The sequence below is a fragment of the Nomascus leucogenys genome, chromosome 22a (genome assembly GCF_006542625.1).
Source record: "Nomascus leucogenys isolate Asia chromosome 22a, Asia_NLE_v1, whole genome shotgun sequence".
In the NCBI taxonomy this organism is placed as follows: Eukaryota; Metazoa; Chordata; class Mammalia; order Primates; family Hylobatidae; genus Nomascus; species Nomascus leucogenys.
This window is the reverse complement of record NC_044402.1, coordinates 103,733,092-103,752,375: the sequence shown is the minus strand read 5'-3', so window position 1 is coordinate 103,752,375 and position 19,284 is coordinate 103,733,092. Positions and strand designations below refer to the sequence as shown.

At 41.5% G+C, this 19,284-nt stretch overlaps 1 protein-coding gene across 2 annotated transcripts in view; it reads right to left on the bottom strand.

The window, feature by feature from the left end:
• LOC100604025 (cytochrome P450 20A1) overlaps nt 1-19,284 on the bottom strand; it is a 59,179-nt gene that overhangs the window by 14,978 nt on the left and 24,917 nt on the right. For both annotated transcript variants that reach the window (XR_004027823.1, XM_003253966.4), the window contains exons 5-8: nt 15,907-16,074; nt 9,945-10,023; nt 4,014-4,129; nt 2,263-2,317 (exon numbers count right to left, since the gene is read on the bottom strand). Coding sequence is in view for 1 of the 2 variants with exons in the window: in XM_003253966.4 (XP_003254014.2) it covers nt 2,263-2,317; nt 4,014-4,129; nt 9,945-10,023; nt 15,907-16,074 (418 nt within the window). In the remaining variant the exon portion in view is untranslated. The remainder of the gene's footprint in view (nt 1-2,262; nt 2,318-4,013; nt 4,130-9,944; nt 10,024-15,906; nt 16,075-19,284) is intronic.

Below are 19,284 nucleotides of genomic sequence, written 5' to 3'. Positions count from 1 at the left end.
AAGTGTGCACCACTGGACCAAACAAGTAGGCATTTTTAAAAAAAGGTTGAATAAGGCAGGACGTGGTGGCTCACACCTGTAATCCTAGCACCTTGGGAGGCCGAGGCAGGCGGAGCACCCGAGGTCAGTTCAAGACCAGCTTGGCCAACATGGTCTTTTCTTAAAATATAAAAATTAGCCAAGTATAGTTGTGGGCGCCTGTAATCCCAGCTACTCAGGGGGCTAAGGCAGGAGAATCACTTGAATCGAGGACGTGGAGGTTGCAGTGACCCGAGATCGCGCAATTGCACTACAGCCTAGGTGACAAGAACGAAACTCCGTCTCAAAAAAAAAAAAAAAGGTTGAATACATTATTTTTGACATATGCTTACCTAAATTCAATTTAATCATCTATAGTATCTGGACATTTCTATATGTCAAAGAAGAAAAATTTATGGGAAGTTTACATTTGTATCATTTTAAAGAAAGTTTCCTTAAACATTAAGGGATTTAAATGAAATCCTTCAAGTGAACACAAATTTTATAAAATTTATATTCATGTCCTAATACTTCCTTCTGTTTTTTTTTTTTTTTTTTTTTTGACACAGAGTGTCGCTCTGTCACCCAGGCTGGAGTGCAGTGGTGCGATCTCAGCTCACTGCAACCACTGCCTCTGGGGTTCAAGCGATTCTTTTGCCTCAGCCTCCTGAGTAGCTGAGATTACAGGCATGTGACCCCACACCCGGCTAATTTTTGTATTTTTAGTGAGATGGGGTTTCACCATGTTGGTCAGGCTGGTCTCGAACTCCTGACCTTGTGATCTGCCCACCTCAGCCTCCCAAAGTGCTGGGATTACAGGCATGAGTCACCATGCCTGGCCTCCGTTTGTTTTTTGACAAGGTCTCACTCTGTCACCCAGGCTGCAGTCCAGTGGTGCAATCATGGCTCACTGCAACCTCAACCTCCTGGGCTTAGGTGATCCTCCCACCTTAGCCTTCCTTACATAACTGGAATTACAAGTGTGTGCCACCAGGCCTGGCTAATTTTTGAATTTTTTATAGAGATGGGTTTCCGCTGTGTTGCCCAGGCTGGTCCCAAATTTCTGGGCTCCAGTGATTCATCCACCTTGGCCTCCCAGAGTGCTTGCATTATAGCTGTGAGCCACCGTGCCTGGTCCCCTAATACTTCCTTTAAGTATTTTTATCTTAGTATATTTTTATGCCTATAGAAGTATTTTTATAAATACTGTATAAATAAATGGTACTCCACCAATCTAAAAACCAAGTGAGGAAACTTAGAAACATATCAAATATTTTACAATTTTACATAAAAATCACCTTCAATTCCAACGAGAGGAGTTCTTTTAAATTGTGATTTCTGTGGCCTATATACTCTTGTTGGTAGACCTTAGTAATAGCAGACTAGCTTGGAGTCAAAGTGGACAGCAGCAGCAGGAAATGAAAAGCTCACTGTTCTGGTTGGAAAGGTGTCAACAGCAGTTCATTTTAAAGGCACTAACAAGAATTCACAATCCATAAAATGTGTCAAGAAATTTATGGCAATTTTCAGAGGTGGCTTTAAGCACTTGGGGTTAAGAAAAAAAGCACTTATGTGAGTCAGCCCTTTAAAACATGACTAAAAAAGACGGAAAAATTATAAAGAAGTCCTCTAAACAGTGTTTTATTTTTGTTTGTTTGTTTTGAGACAGTCTTGCTCTGTTGCCCAGGCTAGAATGCAATAGTGTGATCATCACTCACTGCAGCTTCAACCTCTTGGGCTCAAGTGATGATCCTGCCTCAGCTTCCCAAGTAGCTGGAACCACAGGCATGTGCCACCACACCCAGCTAATTGTTATTTTTAGCAGAGACACAGTCTCACTATGTTGCCCAGACTGGTCTCGAACTCCTGGGCTCAAGTGATCCTCCTGCCCTGGCCTCCCAAAGTGCTGGGATTACAGATGTGAGTTGCCATGCCTGGCCTTGTTTTTTTTGAGACGGGGTCTCACTCTGTTTTCAGGTTGGAGTGCACAATCACAGTTCACTGTAGCCTCCATCCTTGTGATTCAGCCTCTTGAGGAGATGAGACCACAGGCGCAAGCCATCATGCTCAATTAACTTATATTTTTGTAGAGAGAGGGTCTGTTTTCTGGGCTGGCCTCCAACTCCTGGCCTCAAGAAATCTCCCACCTCAGCCTCCCCAAGTGTTGGCATTACAGGTGTGAGCCACTGTGCTCAGCCTGTATATTTAGTAATTCCTCTGAAAAAGAAATCAATTTATACTTACATTTTGCAGTTATTATGCAACTGGCCAGAGAAAATATCATACTGTCTTCTAGGATCTAGGAAACAAAACTAAGTTTAGAAAGTGTGAAAAATGTAAGGTAGCCTATGTTAGGCCCTGCTAAAATAATCTACAGCATAAAATTAGTGTCAATGAAAAAAAAGTATATTATTTCATTATGATGTTTTCATTAAAACAAAAAACCAAATCTGTATAATGTGAATACCAACCTAAATACCACACTGCTTTTTAAAAATATTTTTAAAATTGATAAACTATAGTTGTATGTATTTTGGGAGTACAAGTGATTTTCGGTACATGTATACAACATGTAATGATTAAATCAGGGTATTTGTTGTGAATATTACGGGTTCATGATATACTTTGGTAAATAAACTCAGTCCTATTTTTCTGGCTTAGCCTAGTAAACAGCAATGAAGCCTCAGAAATAGGACAGAAGATCTCATCACTGTCCGGAAGCCGAATTCAATTTCTGCACCAACATATACCGAACTACTTCTGGCTACAAGGACTTGCATGTGTACAGTGAGGCAGAAGATTCCTACAATGAAGAGGTGTGGCAATAACAATTCACCTCATTGGCCTGACAATAACACAAATGCAGTGGTATGCTGGCAGTATTGTCAACAAGCCACACTGCCACACCTGGTCAAGCAGGCAAAGTGATTTAGTCTAATATACCTAACACAAGTCCTTCTCCTCTTTTGTAATTCAAGAATTTTGGCTCGATTTAATAATATTAAATAATATACAGCTGCCTCAAAGAGCTAAATAATAGAGACCAAGTACTTGTACTACTAATGATGTACAATAAAAGATGTACGATGCAGCTGGGCGCAGTTGCTCACACCTGTAATCCCAGCACTTTGGGAGGCCCAGGCGGGCAGATCATGATGTCAAAGAGATAGAGACCATCCCAGCCAACAAGGTGAAACTCTGTCTCTACTAAAAATACAAAAAAATTATCTGGGCGTGGTGGTGCACATCTGTAGTCCCAGCTACTTGGGAGGCCGAGGCAGGAGAATCGCTTGAACCCAGGAGGTGGAGGTTGCAGTGAGCAGAGATCGTGCCACTGCACTCCAGCCTGGCGACATAGCAAGACTCCATCTCAAAACAACAACAACAACAAAAAAACCCCAAAAAACATGAATGATGCTTCTCTTAAGCCACTGAACTCTAGGAGGGTATCTGGATTAAAGTGAATGAAAAGCACACTGTAGGCCGGGCATGGTGGCTCACACCTGTAATCCCAGCACTTTGGGAGGCTGAGGCAGGTGGATCACGAGGTCAGGAGGTCGAGACCATCCTGGCTAGCATGGTGAAACCCCATCTCTACTAAAAATACAAAAAATTAGCCGGGCGTGGTGGCGGGCGCCTGTAGTCCCAGCTACTCGGGAGGCTGAGGCAGGAGAATGGTATGAACCCGGGAGGCGGAGCTTGCAGTGAGCGGAGATCACACCACTGCATTCCAGCCTGGGTGACAGAGCGAGATTCTGTCTCAAAAAAAAAAAAAAAAAAAAAAAAAAAAAAAGAAAAGCACACTGTATATATGTGTGATTATCACTATTTTTTATAGATGGCATCCTGCTATATTGCCCAAGTTGGCCTTGATCTCTTGGGTTCAAGTGATCCTTTCACCTCAGCCTCTCAAGTAGCTGCGACTACAGTCATGAGCCATTGTGCCTGGCTCTGGCTTATTTTTTTAGCTTATAAACATTTAACAATTATATCACCTGTTGGTCACTAAGGTTCCCTTGTAATAAGGAGTCAATGAAAATACGTTGACTGAAGTTCCTTCCTTTTCGTTCTTTTATGATGTTCCTTAAAACAGACTCCAGTTGCATGAGGGCTTAGAGAAAAAAACAAAATAATTTTAGAATACAAGCATTAGTGGAGATTGAACTTTAAAAAAATAATTCTGTGCAATGTTACCATATGAAGAAGAAAACCTTCAAAGTTAGTAACCAACAACAAAGAAAGCTAATTTATGTTTAAACTCATCATTTTCTTCCTCCTTTCTTGCCAAATTTAACATAAATACAAAAAAGTGCACAAAGCATGTAAGTACAGTTTAAGGAATAATTATAAATCACCGCCAACCACCTAGGTCAAGAAGTAGAGCAATGCCAGCACTTGACTTTTTCTTTTATTTTGAGACAGAGTCTTGCTCTGTTACCCAGGCTGCAGTGTAGTGGTGTGATCTTGGCTTACTGCAGCCTTGCCTTCCCAGGCTCAGGTGATTCTCCCATCTCAGCCTTCCGAGTAGCTGGGACTACAGGCATGCTACCACACCCAGCTAATTTTTGTATTTTTGGTAGAGACGGGGTTTCACCATGTTGGCCAGGCCGGTCTCAAACTCCTGGGCTCAAGCAATCCATCCGCCTGGGCCTCTTAAAGTGTTGGGATTACAGGTGTGAGCCACCACGCCTGGCCTAATACCAGCACTTTAGAGGCCTCCAAACATATAAGCCTTTCTTCCCTGATAAGCCACCTTCCTTCTAAATTCTGTCTTCTTAACTCCATTCCTTTTCCCAAATCAGGAATCGCTTATTTAGGGATAGAAACAGATGTGAGATAATCAGAAAAGTAAATTTCTAAAAACCTAAAAGAGGCTGGGTGCAGGGGCTCATGCCTGTAATCCCAGCACTTTGGGAGGCTGAGGCAGGTGAATCACGAGGTCAGGGGTTCAAGACCAGCCTGGCCAAGATGGCAAAACCCCATCTCTACTAAAAATACAAAAATTAGCTGGGCTCAGTGGCAGGCACCTGTAATCTCAGCTATTCAGGATGCTGAGGCAGGAGAATCGCTTGAACCCGGGCATCAGAGGTTGCAGTGAGCCAAGATTGTGCCACTTCACTCCAGCTTAGGTGAGAGAATAAATAAATAAATATTTTATTTATCTCTAAATAAATAAATATATAAAATAAAAACCTAAAAGATACCAATAACTGATATCCAATGGCCCACAAAATTATACACAAATGTTTCAGTCTTCATCTTACTTGACCTATTATATCACTGATGATGTTGATAACATACTCTCCAAGAAACACTTTTTTTTTTCTTTTCTTTTCTTTTTTTTTTTTTGAAACAGAGTGTTCCTCTGTCACCCAGGCTGGAGTGCAGTGGCACAATCTCAGCTTACTGCAACCTCCGCCTCCAGGTTTCAAACGATTCTCCTGCCTCAGCCTCCCAAGTAGCTGGGACTACAGGCGTGTGCCACCACGCCCGGCTAATTTTTTGTATTTTTAGTAGAGACAGGGTTTCACCGTGTTAGCCAGGATGGTCTCCATCTCCTGACCTTGTGATCCGCCCACCTCAGCCTCCCAAAGTGCTGGGATTACAGGCATGAGCCACCACGCCCGGCCAAGAAACACTTTTTCATGTGGTTCCCAGGACTCTATACTCCCCTAGATTCCACACTTCCCTCCCGCTTTACTGCCTGCTCATTCTGTCTCCTTTTTTGATTCTTTTTCAATCTCTTGAATTTCTCAGTAAGGAAAGGCTCAAGGACAGGGCTCAGTTTTGGGACCTCTTTCCTTTTTCTATCTATATTCACTACCTGGTGATCTTTAATCTCAAGACTTTCAATGCAATATATGTACCACACACTTCCAAATCTGTATTTCCAGTCAGGAGTTCTTTCTCTTCAGCTCCAGACTCACATATCTAATTGTAATAACAAACTCAACCTCTGCACTTGGATGTCTGAAGCATACCAAACCCTGAACTCTTGAGCTTTCCCCCAAATCCTAGATCTTCCCATAGTCTTCCCCATCTTATTTCCCGACAACTTCCTTTTGCAATTAGGCCAAAAAGCTTGGTGTCTCCCTCTCCCTTATACCCTAATTTTAATCTGTCAGCCAATGTTGGTAGGTCTACCTTCAAAGTACCAAATTATTTTCTTACTCCTTTTTTTTTTTCTTGTTCTATATTTTCTGTTGCCTGCCACTTGGTCCAAGCCACATTATCTCTCATGCTGGTTTATTGCAGTAGCCCTCTAACTAGTTTCCCTGCTTTTGCTCTGGACCCATACAGTCTATCATACCAGTCAAAGTGATCCTTTTATAACATAACTCAGATTGTAACTCTGCTCAAAACCTGCCAGTGGCTTCCTATCTCATAGTAACAACCTAGTCACACAATGGTCTGTAAGCCATACAAAACCCATTCCTGTCTCCAGTCTTTCTGACCTCATTTTCTGCTCCTCTTCTCACTCACTTCATTCCAGCCATACTGGCCTTTCTGTTGTACTTCAAATACAGCAGAAGAGTCTTACTTCAAGGACTCTGTAATTACTTTTCCTCTACATGGAATATTCTTCCTTTGAACATCTGGGTATCCACATGTTCTGCATGACTGGTTTCATCTCTTGCAAGTGTTTACTCAAAAGTCGCCTCATCTTGGTGAGGCCTTTCCTAATAATTACTTAAAATTGCAATCTCCCAACCCCTGGTACTCCCTATCCCCTTCTGGTTTTATTTCTGTCTACAGCATTTTTCACCTTTTAATGTACTATTCAATTTACTTATTTAGATTACTGTCTGTCTCTTCCCACTAGAATGTGGTGCCACAAGGGCAAGAAATTTTGTTTAGGTTCCTCAGCACCTAAAACATGCCAGGATATCATAGATCTACATTAAATATTTATAGAATTGAATCAATATAATACACATTAGTGATTAAAATAAGAAATTATTCTCAGGCACAGTGGCTCACGCCTGTTATCCCAGCACTTTGGGAGGCTGAGGTGGGTGGATCACTTGAGGTCAGGAGTTTGAGACCAGCCTGGCCAACATGGTGAAACCTTGTCTCTAGTAAAACTACAAAGATTATTTGAGCACAGTGGCAGGCGTCTGTAATCCCAGCTACTTGGGAGGCTGAGGCCCGAGAATCGCTTGAATCCAGGAAGCAAAGGTTGCAGTGAGCTGAGATTGCACCACTGCAATCTCACCCAGCCTGGGCAATAGAGTGAGACTCAGTCTCAAAAAAAAAAAAAAGAAGAATTAAAATAAGAAATTATTAACACTATAAAGAAGTTATTCCCAGGCTTTGCTACACATTAGAAACACCTGAGAAGTTTTTTCAAACAACAGTAAAGCACAAGTCACACCTCACATCAATTAAATCTGAATGGTTACAGGTAGGAGTCAGGCTTCAATATTTTTAAAAAGATTCAATGTGTAGCAAAGTTTGGGAACTACTGTTGTACATTCTCAACCCTACAAGTACATTAGAATAATCTAGAGAGCCTTTACAAAAATACCTGATGCCCATGACACCCAGATCTCAGATTCTGAATAAACTGGTCTAGGATAAGGCCTGATCTTCAGGTTTTGTGCTTTAAGTTCTCCAACTGATTCTAATGTGCAAAGCAGGTTGGGAATTAAACACAGGAAGCTCTGATCTAGTCATGGGATCCCATTTTTATAAATACTAGAACATAATCATTTCTAATAAAAGCTCAAATTTGATTTATGCCCATGTTACAGCCCAAGGAACACATTATGCCAGACAATTTACTTTTATTTAGAATCAAAGAATATAAATTATTTTCATTTCATGTTAATTTAACCAATATTTCTGAAATACATTTTTTATCAAGGGGAATTAATCCAAATGCATTGATCAGGATAATCATAATGGTCATAAAAACCAGATAGCAGGAAATGCGTCAATTAAACTGGCTTTTTTTTTCTTTTTTACTTCTGTTGGACCAAGAAAATCACTCAAACAGTAAGCTAATGAGGACAGGGATTTTTGTCTCCTGTGCACAGAATAGGGCCTAGCACAGCCTCAATAAATGTTTGTTGAAAGGATGAAGAAAGAGAATCCTGTGAAGCAATACTATAATGTATAGAAAACAATCCATTTTTCTAATGCAGCCTCTGTATTTTAATTTATCCTGCATGCTTCCAAAAAAATGAATTGAGGTAGCTTACAATAAAAGTATTGGCCGGGTGTGGTGGCTCACACCTGTAATCCCAGCACTTTGGGAGGCTGAAGTGGGCGGATCACTTGAAGTCAGGAGTTCAAGACCAGTCTGGCCAACATGGCGAAACCCCATCTCTACTGAAAATACAAAAATGAGCCAGGCATGGTGGCAGGCACCTGTAATCCCAACTACTGAATCGCTTGAATCCCGGAGGCAGAGGTTGCTGTGACCGCACCACTGCACTCCAGTCTGGGCAACAGAGACTCTGTCTCAAAAAAAAAAAAAATTATTTTAAAAAAAGTATTAAAGCTTTATAATTATTCAACCACTGACAGAGAATACAGAACAAAAAAATAATAAGGGAGAATAATTAATTTGGGGGTACTATATTACATTAAAATTGCTATTTTTCTGTGTAAATTGTATAAAGTTGAAATCAATGCCAAACAACATTGAAAATATTTTTATTCAATGTTATAATGGCAAGAGTTTTTTAGGTTGCTAATTTTTTATTTTTATTTTTTTTTGAGATAGAGTCTCACTCTCTCACCAAGGCTGGAGTGCAGTGGCACGATCTCAGCTCACTGCAACTTCTGCCTCCAGGGTTCAAGTGGTTCTCATGCCTCAGCCTTTTGAGTGGCTGGGATTACAGGTGTGTGCTGCTGCACCCGGCTAATGTTTTGTATTTTTTTAGTAGAGGTAGGGTTTCACTATGTTGGCCAGATTGGTCTCAAACTCCTGGCCTCAAGTGATCTGCCTACCTCAGCCTCCCAAAGTGCTGGGATTGCAGGTGTGAGCTACCGCACTGGGCCTATGTTGCTAATTTTTTAAAAGTTTTTGAGATGGGGTCTCTCACTACATTGCCCAGGCCGGTCTCAAAATCCTCAGCTGAAGCGATCCTCTCATCTCAGCCTCCCAAGTAGCTGGGACTACAAGCATGTGGTACCATGGCCGCCATTTTTTATAAATATCTGTAATATTTAATCATGTTGACATTTCCCTACTAATTCCTATAATGTTGAACCTTTAGTTTGTTCCTGGTTTTCTACTTGCAGAAACAGTACTACAAAAATATCTTCATGAATATTGTCTTCTTTCATATAATTTCATCCATTATTTATGGTTCTTAGTATGCATTATTAAACTGCTTTCTTAAGATTATACCCTTATACTTTCCATTAATCCTATAGGGTATACCAGCTCTACAACACTCTCATTCTGCAGTCAGTGCTAGAGTTTCTTTTACTAACTTATCTTTCCTCGCTTCTGTTAAAGGAAACTTTCATTGAAGAAAATGTAGAAAAAAGCATAAAGAAAGAAAATATAGGCCGGGCACAGTGGCACATGCCTGTAATCCCAGCACCTTGGGAGGCCGAGGCGGGCGGATCACAAGGTCAAGAGATCGAGACCATCCTGGCCAACAGGGTGAAACCTTGTCTCTACTAAAAATACAAAAATTAGCTGGGCGTGGTGGCACACACCTGTAGTCCCAGCTACTTGGGAGGCTGAGAGGCAGGAGAATTGCTTGAACCTGGGAGGCGGAGGCTGCTGTGGCCGAGATCGCACCACTGTACTCCAGCCTGGTGACAGAGCAAGACTTTGTCTCAAAAAAAAAAAAAAAAGAAAAAATATAAATGACTTTTAATCTCACTATTCAGAGATAACTTTATTAAAACTGGGGCACATTTATTTTTTGTCCTCACTAAAAATTAAGAGTGACCAAACTTACCATCTTCATATTGCTTTTTCCGAGTTGTATTTTTATCAAGTGACCCATCTAGAAAGCCTTTTCCAATCTCAGACCAAACCTGAAAATAGGTAAATATACATATCTATTATCTAATAGGTAGAATTTAAAAAATAATATAGAGCAATGTAACCTAATGACTTAGGAACTCTTTAACTCTTTTTTTTTTGAGTCAGGGTTCTGGCTCTGTCACCCAGGCTAGAGTGCTGGATTGCAATGGCATGATCATAGCTCACTGCAACCTCCACCTCCCAGGCTCAAGCCATCCTCCCACCTCAGCCTCCCAAGTAGCTGGGACTACAAGTGTGTGCCACCAATGCCAGCTAATTTTTCTATTTTTTGTAGAGACGGGTTTCACCATGTTTCTCAGGCTGGTCTTGAACTCCTGAGCTCAAGTGATCTCGTCTCAGTCTCCCAAAGTGTTGGGATTACAGGCGTGAGCCACCTACCCAGCAGGAACTCTTCTCACCAACAAATCTGATAATTAAGCTCTCCTTCTCAACTGGCTGCACAATCCTTTACTCCACAGTTTCAGAGGAGAGGGTACAAATATATTTCAATGACTTCAGTCAAGGCACTTTCAAACTAATAAGTGGAAAGTGAAAAATTCCTTTTCTCTAAAAGGAGTAGGGAGAAGAAAAACGACACAGCAGTAGAGTCAATCCTCATTTTTTCTTCCCCCACCCCTAGACAGAGTCTCGCTGTGTTGCCTATGCTGGAGTGCAGTGGTGTGATCTCGGCTGACTGCAACTTCCACCTCCCGGGTTCAAGCAATTCTCCCAGCCTCAGCCTCCTGAGTAGCTGGGATTACAGGTGCCCGCCACCACGCCCAGCTAATTTTTGTATTTTTTAGTAGAGATAGGGTTTCCGGACCGGTCTCCAACTCCTGACCTCAGGTGATCCACCCGCCTCAGCCTCCCAAAGTGCTGGGATTACATGTGTGAGCCACTGCGCCCAGCCCTCATTTTTGTATTATACTGGCATAAGTGTAAAAATAAAATTCACGGGTAATTACAAATTTCTGTTTCACCTGTAATATTGACAAACATTGGCTGAGGTAAAGAAAAAGGTTAAAAGTTAGTCTGAGATTTGGATATGATAAGCAGCAGAATAGGCTTCCAAATTTTCACAATTTGGTCATTGGCCCCTGAAAAAACTTTAACCTGATTTTAATTCAAAAGTTCTAAAAGAATTTAGGGAAAGAACATTTATTAAACAATGACTAAATACTGTATTTGAAAAACAATAGATTTTTAAAAGTCCTCAATTCTTACCTTAAATGAAAACATTTCAGATTACTTAAATGTTAAAAAATCAAACTATTGGCCGGGCGCGGTGGCTCAAGCCTGTAATCCTAGCACTTTGGGAGGCCGAGGTGGGCAGATCACAAGGTCAGGAGTTCGAGACCATCCTGGCCAACATGGTGAAACCCCGTCTCTACTAAAAATACAAAAAAATTAGCCGGGCGTGGTGGCGGGCGCCTGTAGTCCCAGCTACTCGGGAGGCTGAGGCAGGAGAATGGCATGAACCTGGGAGGCGGATCTTGAAGTGAGCCGAGATCGCGCCACTGCACTCCAGCCTGGGGGACAGAGCCAGATTCCATCTCAAAAAAAAAAAAAAAAAAAAATCGGACTATTGAAACTACTGTAAAAATGAATAGCAGGCCGAGTGGAGTGACTCACACCCATAATCCCAGCACTTTGGGAGGTCAAGGTGGGCAGATTGCTTGGGCTAAGGAGTTCGAGAACACGGTGAAACCCTGTCTCTACGAAAAATACAAAAAATTAGCCCGGTGTGGTGGTGAGCATCTGTGGTCCCAGCTACTCAGGAGGGTGAGGTGGAAGGATAGCTTGAGTCTGGGAGATGAAGGCTGCAGTGAGCCGAGACTGTGGCACTGCAGCCTAAAAAAAAAAAAAGAAAAGAAAAAAAAGTAAATATTTATATAAGACCCTTAAAGTTCAAAAGCAGTTTCTAAATATGGCAGAACACAAGGCACAAATTCACAATGAAAGAGTTAAATTGATTTAGCTACATAAAAACATTAACATTTGTGATACTGAAAAAGTATCACAAAACTTTTATTTGCTATAAATAAATGTAAAAGGAAATAAAAACAGATTAAAAATAAAGAGCTGTTCTAGATTAGTAAGAAAAAGCAACAGAAAAATAGAAATATAGGCAAAACAGCCAGGTGGGCCTAAAATCCCACCTATTTGAGGTCAGAGGATCCCTTGAGCCCAAAAGTTTGAGACCAGTCTGGGCAACATGGTGATACTGTGTCACAAAAAAGTAAATAAAATAATGAAGAAACATAGGCGGAGGACATAAAAAAAAATCCCACAAAAGAAACCAAAGTGTTTAACAAAAGTACAAAAATATGATTTTTGGTTTTTTGTTTTTAAGACAGGGTCTGGCTCTGTCTCCAAGGCTGGAGTGCCATGGCACAATCATGGCTCACTACAACCTCCACCTCCTGGGCTCAAGCAATCCTCTGGCCTCAGCCTCATAAGCAGTTGGGACTAAAAGAATGTACTACCACATGCAGCAAATTTTCGTGTGGTTTTTTTTTGTCAAAGATGGGGTTTTGTCATGTTGCCCAGGCTGGTCTCAAACTCCTGCGCTCAAGTAATCCTCCTGCTTTGGCTTCCCAAAGTGCGAGGATTATAGGGGTGAATCACTGCACCAAGGCAAAAAGATGTTTAACCTCACAAGTAATAAAAGAATTACACAGGACGGGCGTGGTGGCTCACGCCTGTAATCCCAACACTTTGGGAGGCTGAGGCAGGCAGATCACCTGAGGTCAGGAGTTCGAGACCAGCCTGGCCAACATGGTGAAACCCCATCTATACTAAAACTATAAAAATTACCCGGGCATGGTGACAAGCGCCTATAATCCCAGCACTTTGGGAGGCCAAGGCAGGTGTATCACTTGAGGTCAGGAGTTCGAGACCAGCTGGCCAACATGGTGAAACCCTATCTCTACTAAAGTTACAAAAATTAGCCAGACGTGGTGGTGGGCACCTGTAATCCCAGCTACTGGGGAGGCTGAGGCAGGAGAACTGCTTTAACCTGGGAGGTGGAGGTTGCAGTGAGCCGAGATTGCACCACTGCATTCCAGCCCGGGCGATAAGAGTGAAACTCCGTCTCAAAAAAAAAAAAAAAAAAAAAAAAAGAACTATATATTTCAATCATAAAATGTCATTTTTGGCTTACTGGATAGGCAAAAATTTTGTTCTTTGAGACAGGGTCTCACTCTATCATCCAGGCTGGAGTGCAGTGGTGTGATCCTCCTGGGCTCAAGTGATCCTCCCCTCAGTCTCCTGAGTAGCTGGGACTACAGGCAGGCATGCCACCACACTTCACTAATTATAAAAAAAAAAAAAAAAAAAAAAAAAAAACTTGAGACAAGGGTCTCACTGTGTTGCCCAGGCTGGTCTTAAACTTCTAGGCTCAAGTAATCCTCCTGCCTTGGCTTCCCAAAGTGCTAGGATTACAGGCATGAGCTATCGTACCTGGCCTAGAAAGGCAAATATTTAAGGACCAACAATTCTAAATGTTGTCAAAAGAACAGGGTAAGAGCACACTAATATTGGTGGAAAAATACTTGGGACAACGTTTGTAGGGGGCAGTTAGGACATACAATATGCAACTGAAGGAAAGATGTATGTTTTTTCACATTTTAACACCTGTGAAATCAGTATGCATCTTACAACTGATGACATCTCCCAACTGTTTTCATATAAGTAGCAGTCATGATGCAGTCGTCAATAGCTCTGAATTCACAAACTGGTTATTATTCCTGGTGGCATGACTGGATAATGGCAATCCCTTGGTATTTAAGACATTAAAATATCATTTCAGGGGTGGGCAGGAGGATAAGAAATCACTTAATGGGTACAATGTACATTATTTGGGTGATGGATACACTAAAAGCCCTGAATTTACCACTACACAATCTATGCATGTAATAAAATTATACATATAACCCATAAATTTATACAAATAAAAAAAAATCTTTGAAAGCCCACTCTGGTGGCAAGGCTGTGGATGTAAAAGAAAAACAAAACACAAATCATTTGAGGAAGAATAAGTCCTGTTTATAGTCTGAAAAGTTTCCTTTGACAGCTTTTAGTAATATTAAGAAAACATCACATTCTTGCCAAAAATACGTATTTTGAATCTACTCATGAAATATCAAACTCAAATTGAGGGATAGTCTGCAAAATAACTGTCCTGTACTATCCAAAAATGTAAAGGTCTAGAAATGAAGAAAAGCTGAGGAACTGTTCCAGATTAAAGAGATCTGGTATCTAAAAGTACTGAGTAATCATGAATTGGGTCCTGGAATTGGAGGGGAGGAGACTGAGAATCTACAAGATTATTATTGATACAACCAAAGAAACTTGATAACTATGTTGTCACTACATAACAGAATATCCTTGCTCATAGGAAATATCAACTGCAATATTTAGAGGAAAACAGGCAAAATGTTCAATTTACTCTCAAATGGTTTGAGGAAAGGGGGAGGAATGGACAGATAGATAGGAGATGAATGACAAAAGCATGTGGGGCAAGATGAAACAACTGCTGAACCTGGGTAAAAGATATATGGGAGGGAGGGAGTTCCTTGTATTAACTGTAACTTTTCTGGAAGTTTAAAATTATTTCTATTTTGAGGTTATAAGAAAAAAAAACACCAGCATAAAAATATGCAGGATAGATATCAGCAACTGGAAGAAAATCCTGGAAACAGCGGTGAGATCGCTTTTTTTTTTTTTTTTTGAGATGGACTCTTGCTCTGTAGCCCAGGCTGGAGTGCAGTGGTGCAATCTCAGCTCACTGCAACCTCCACCTCCCAGGTTTCGGCGGTTCTCTGCCTCAGCCTCCCGAGTAGCTGGGATTATAGGCTCCTGCCACCATGCCCGGCAAATTTTTGTATTTTTTAGTACAGACGGGGTTTCACCATCTTGGCCAGTCTGATCTTGAACTCCTGACCTCGTGATCCACCTGCCTCAGCCTCCCAAAGTGCTGAGATTACAGGCGTGAGCCACCACACCCGGCCGAGATCTTTCTTTTTTTTTGAGACAAGAGTCTCACTCCATCACCCAGAGCTGAAGTGCAGTGGTGTGGTCTTGGCTCACTATAACCTCTGCCACCCGGGTTCAGACAATTCTCGTGCCTCAGCCTCCCAAGTAGGTTGAATTACAGGCGCAAGTCACCATGCCTGGCTAGTTTTTCTTATTTTCAGTAGAGACAGGGTTTTGCCATGTTGGCCAGGCTGGTCTCAAACTCCTGACCTCAAGTGATCTGCCTGCCTCGGCCTTCCAAAGTGCTGGGATTACAGGTGTGAGCCACTGCAGCCAGCCAAGCCTTGTTCTTGATAGGCAACAATCTGTATTATTAAACCACCCAGTATGATGAAATAATTGTTTAATTTATTATTATTTTTTTTTAGAGATAGGATCTCACTCTTGTCTCCCAGGCTGCAGTGCAGTGCTGCAATCATAGCTCTCTGTAGCCTTGAACTCCTGGGTTCAAGTAATCAATCCCTCATGCCTCAGCCTCAGTAGCTGGGACAACAGGCACATGCCACCATGCCTGGCTAATGATGAAAGAATAATTTTATTTATTTATTTTATTTATTCGAGGCAGAGTCTTACTCTGTCACCGAGGCTGAAGTGCAGTGGCACGATCTTGGCTCACTGTGACCTCCACCTCCCAGGTTCAAGTGATTCTCATGCCTCAGCCTCCCAAGTAGCTGGGATTACAGGCACCCACCACCACACCCGGCTGATTTTTGTATTTTTAGTAGAGATGGGTTTTTATCATGTGGGGCAGGCTGGTCTTGAACTCCTGACTGCAGCCTCCCAAAGTGCTGGGATTACAGGTGTGAGCTGCTGTGCCCAGCCTGAAAGAGTAATTTTAAATTTAGCCCCAGACTTACTGTGCCATGATTCTTCTGGAAGCAAATGACTTCCTGATCATCTTCAAATGTACTACCCATTACCATCTGTGTAACAGACTTCATAGCAAAACCGAGCATATGCTGGCTGAGGGGCACGTGCTGGGTCTCTGAGTAGGTGAGCCATTTATCTAATAATTCTTCTGAAAGCTGAATGAGAACAGAAAAGCACAATGATTACTATTTATTCTTTCTAAATCTCAGAAAATGTTACTAAGTAGATTCATTTAATAGCAAACAGTTAAACTCTGTAACCAAAGTCAACATTCAGGTAGGAATCTGTCAGACTAACACTAGCTCCATCTATAATTGCATCCTCAATGGTTCAGGTTCAGCTTCTGGCAAAGGGCTGATATGTAAAACTAAACAGAACCACTACCACAACAATAAAAACAGAAAACATAAATTAAAAACTCAAAGATAGAAAAACCTTAAACCCAATGGAAATTAAAAGACCATACTCTTGGTATCTAATTAAAAATAATGAAAAGTCTGCCACAGAATGCCTGTGACATAATAATCAATAAACACATGAATATATATAAAAGTCCTAAACATACTTCAGTGACAGAAACCTCTCAGTCTCTTTGTCATTCCTTCCTTCACCGAATATTTATTAAATACCTATGGAATAAAAACAGAGTCTAGTAAAAAGATTACAAACAAGCTTTAGGCCAGACACAGTGGTTCATACCTGTAATCCTAGCACTTTGGGAGGCAAAGGTGTGTGGATCACCTGAGGTCAGGAGTTTGAGACCAGCCTGGCCAACATGGTAAATCCCTATCTCTACTAAAAATACAAAAATTAGTCGGGTGTGGTGATGCACGCCTGTAATCCCAGCTACTCAGGAGGCTGAAGCAGGAGAATAGCTTGAATCTGGGAGACAGGGGTTGCAATGAGCCAAGATCACGCCACCGCACTCCAGCCTGGGTGAAACAGCGAGATTCTGTCTCAAAACAAACAAACAAACAAACAAACAAAAATTTGTAGATGTAATTAAATTAAGGATCTCGAATGAGATCATCCTGGATTTACGATAGAATCAAAATCCCTTATCTTTATATAAAATAAAGGTAGAAGGAAAATTTAAGACATAGATACACACAGAAAGTAAAGAGCTCTGAAAGAAAAACACAGAAAATGAATAACGGAATGTGGGTGCATAACAAATGAATAGTGTACAAAATCAAAGTATAAAGGTGGGAGAGAGAATATGGAGTTAGTAAGGCCCTAGCATTGTTGAGTAATTGGTAAAAGTTATCATTAACATTAGACTATAATAAGCCAAGCATGCCTATTGTAATCTCTAGGGCAGCGGTTCTCAACCAGGGTGATTTTGTCTTCAAAGGACATTCAGAAATGTCTGGAGACATTTTTTTATTGTCACAACTGGGGTGAGGTGCTACTGGCATCTAGAGGTAAAAGCCACAGATGCTACTAAATATCCTACCATGCACAAGATAGCCCTCTACAATAAATAATCATAGGTCTAAGTTTGAATACTGCCAAAAGTGAAAAACCCTACTCTAAACAAATATTAAAATAGTTAAAATATATAACTAATAAGCTAACAGAGAAAATGGAATACTCAAAAATATTTTATTATTTCTAAAGAAGGCATGAAAGAGGCCGGGCATGGTGGCTCACACCTGTAATCCCAGCACTTTGGGAGGCTGAGGCGGGTGGATCACAAGGTCAGGAGATCAAGACCATCCTGGCTAACATGGTGAAACCCCATCTCTACTAAAAATACAAAAAATTAGCCGGGTGTGGTGGCAAGCATCTGTAGTCCCAGCTACTCGGGAAGCGGAGGCAGGAGAATGGCATGAACCCAGGAGGCAGAGCTTGCAGTGAGCCGAGATTGCACCACTGCACTCCAGCCTGGGCGACGGAGCAAGACTCTGTCAAAAAAAAAAAAAAAAAAAAAAAAGAAGGCACGAAAGAAAGAAAGTATAAAAGTATAAAAGGCGTAGCTCAAATAGAAAACAAATAGCAGGCCGGGCGCGGTGGCTCACGCCTGTAATCCCAGCACTTTGGGAGGCCGAGGCGGGTGGATCACGAGGTCAGGAGATCGAGACCATCCTGGCTAACACAGTGAAACCCCCTCTCTACTAAAAATACAAAAAATTAGCCGGGCGAGGTGGCAGGCGCCTGTAGTCCCAGCTACTCGGGAGGCTGAGGCAGGAGAATGGCGTGAACCCCGGGGGGCAGAGCCTGCAGTGAGCCGAGATCACACCACTGCACTCCAGCCTGGGCGACAGCGAGACTCTGTCTCAAAAAAAAAAAAAAAAAACGAAAAAAACAAATAGCAAATGGTATACAAAGAGTAAAATTTAAACCCATATGCATCGGAAATTTCATTAGCTACAAATGAACAGAATATTTCAATTAAAAGATTAAAATAGGCTGGATTAAAAAAATACAACTATATACTAGTCCCAGGAGACATCCTCCAATTATGACAGAGAGGTTGAAAGTAAAAGAATGAAAAAAGATAAAACATTAAACACTAACTGAAAGAAAGCTAGTAGAGTTAGTATCAAGAAAAATAAACTTTAAGGCAAGAAAGATTACTAGAGATAAAGAGGGATATTTCATAATGACAAAGTAGTCAGTATCAAGAATATATAGTAAGACTAAGTTGGAAAACATTCAATTTCCTAACTTCCAAACATACAAACCAAAAACTGACAGAGGCTGGACACGGTGGCTCATGCCTGTAATCCCAGAGCTTTAGGAGGCTAAAGTGGGAGTATCGTTTGAGGCCAGGAGTTTGAGACAAACCTGGGCAACATAGTGATACCTCAACTCTACAAAAAAAAATAAAAGTTAGCTAGGTATGGGGGTGCACACCTGTACCAGCTACTTGGGAGGATCGCTTGAGTCCAGGTGTTCAAGGCTGCATTGGGCCATGATCACACTACTGCATTCCAGCCTGTGTGACAGAGCAAGACCTGTCTCTAAAACAAAAACAAAACACCCACGCCCCCACACAAAAACCTGACAGAGCTCAACAGAGCTAAAATAAAAAATACACAAATCCACAATTACAGAGGAAGAAAACTCCTCTCAGCAGCTAAAAAGAACAAGCACATAAAAAAGATCAACAACAATCAGAGAGCACACCATTTTATTTACCAAAAACAACCATATGCAGGGACACAGAGCAAGTCTCAAAGACATTTCTTTTTTTTTTTTTTTTTTTTTGAGACAGAGTCTCGCTCTGTCGCCCAGGCTGGAGTGCAGTGGCACAATCTCGGCTCACTGCAAGCTCCACCTCCCAGGTTCACGCCATTCTCCTGCCTCAGCCTCTCCGAGTAGCTGGGACTACAGGCGCCCGCCACCATGCCCGGCTAATT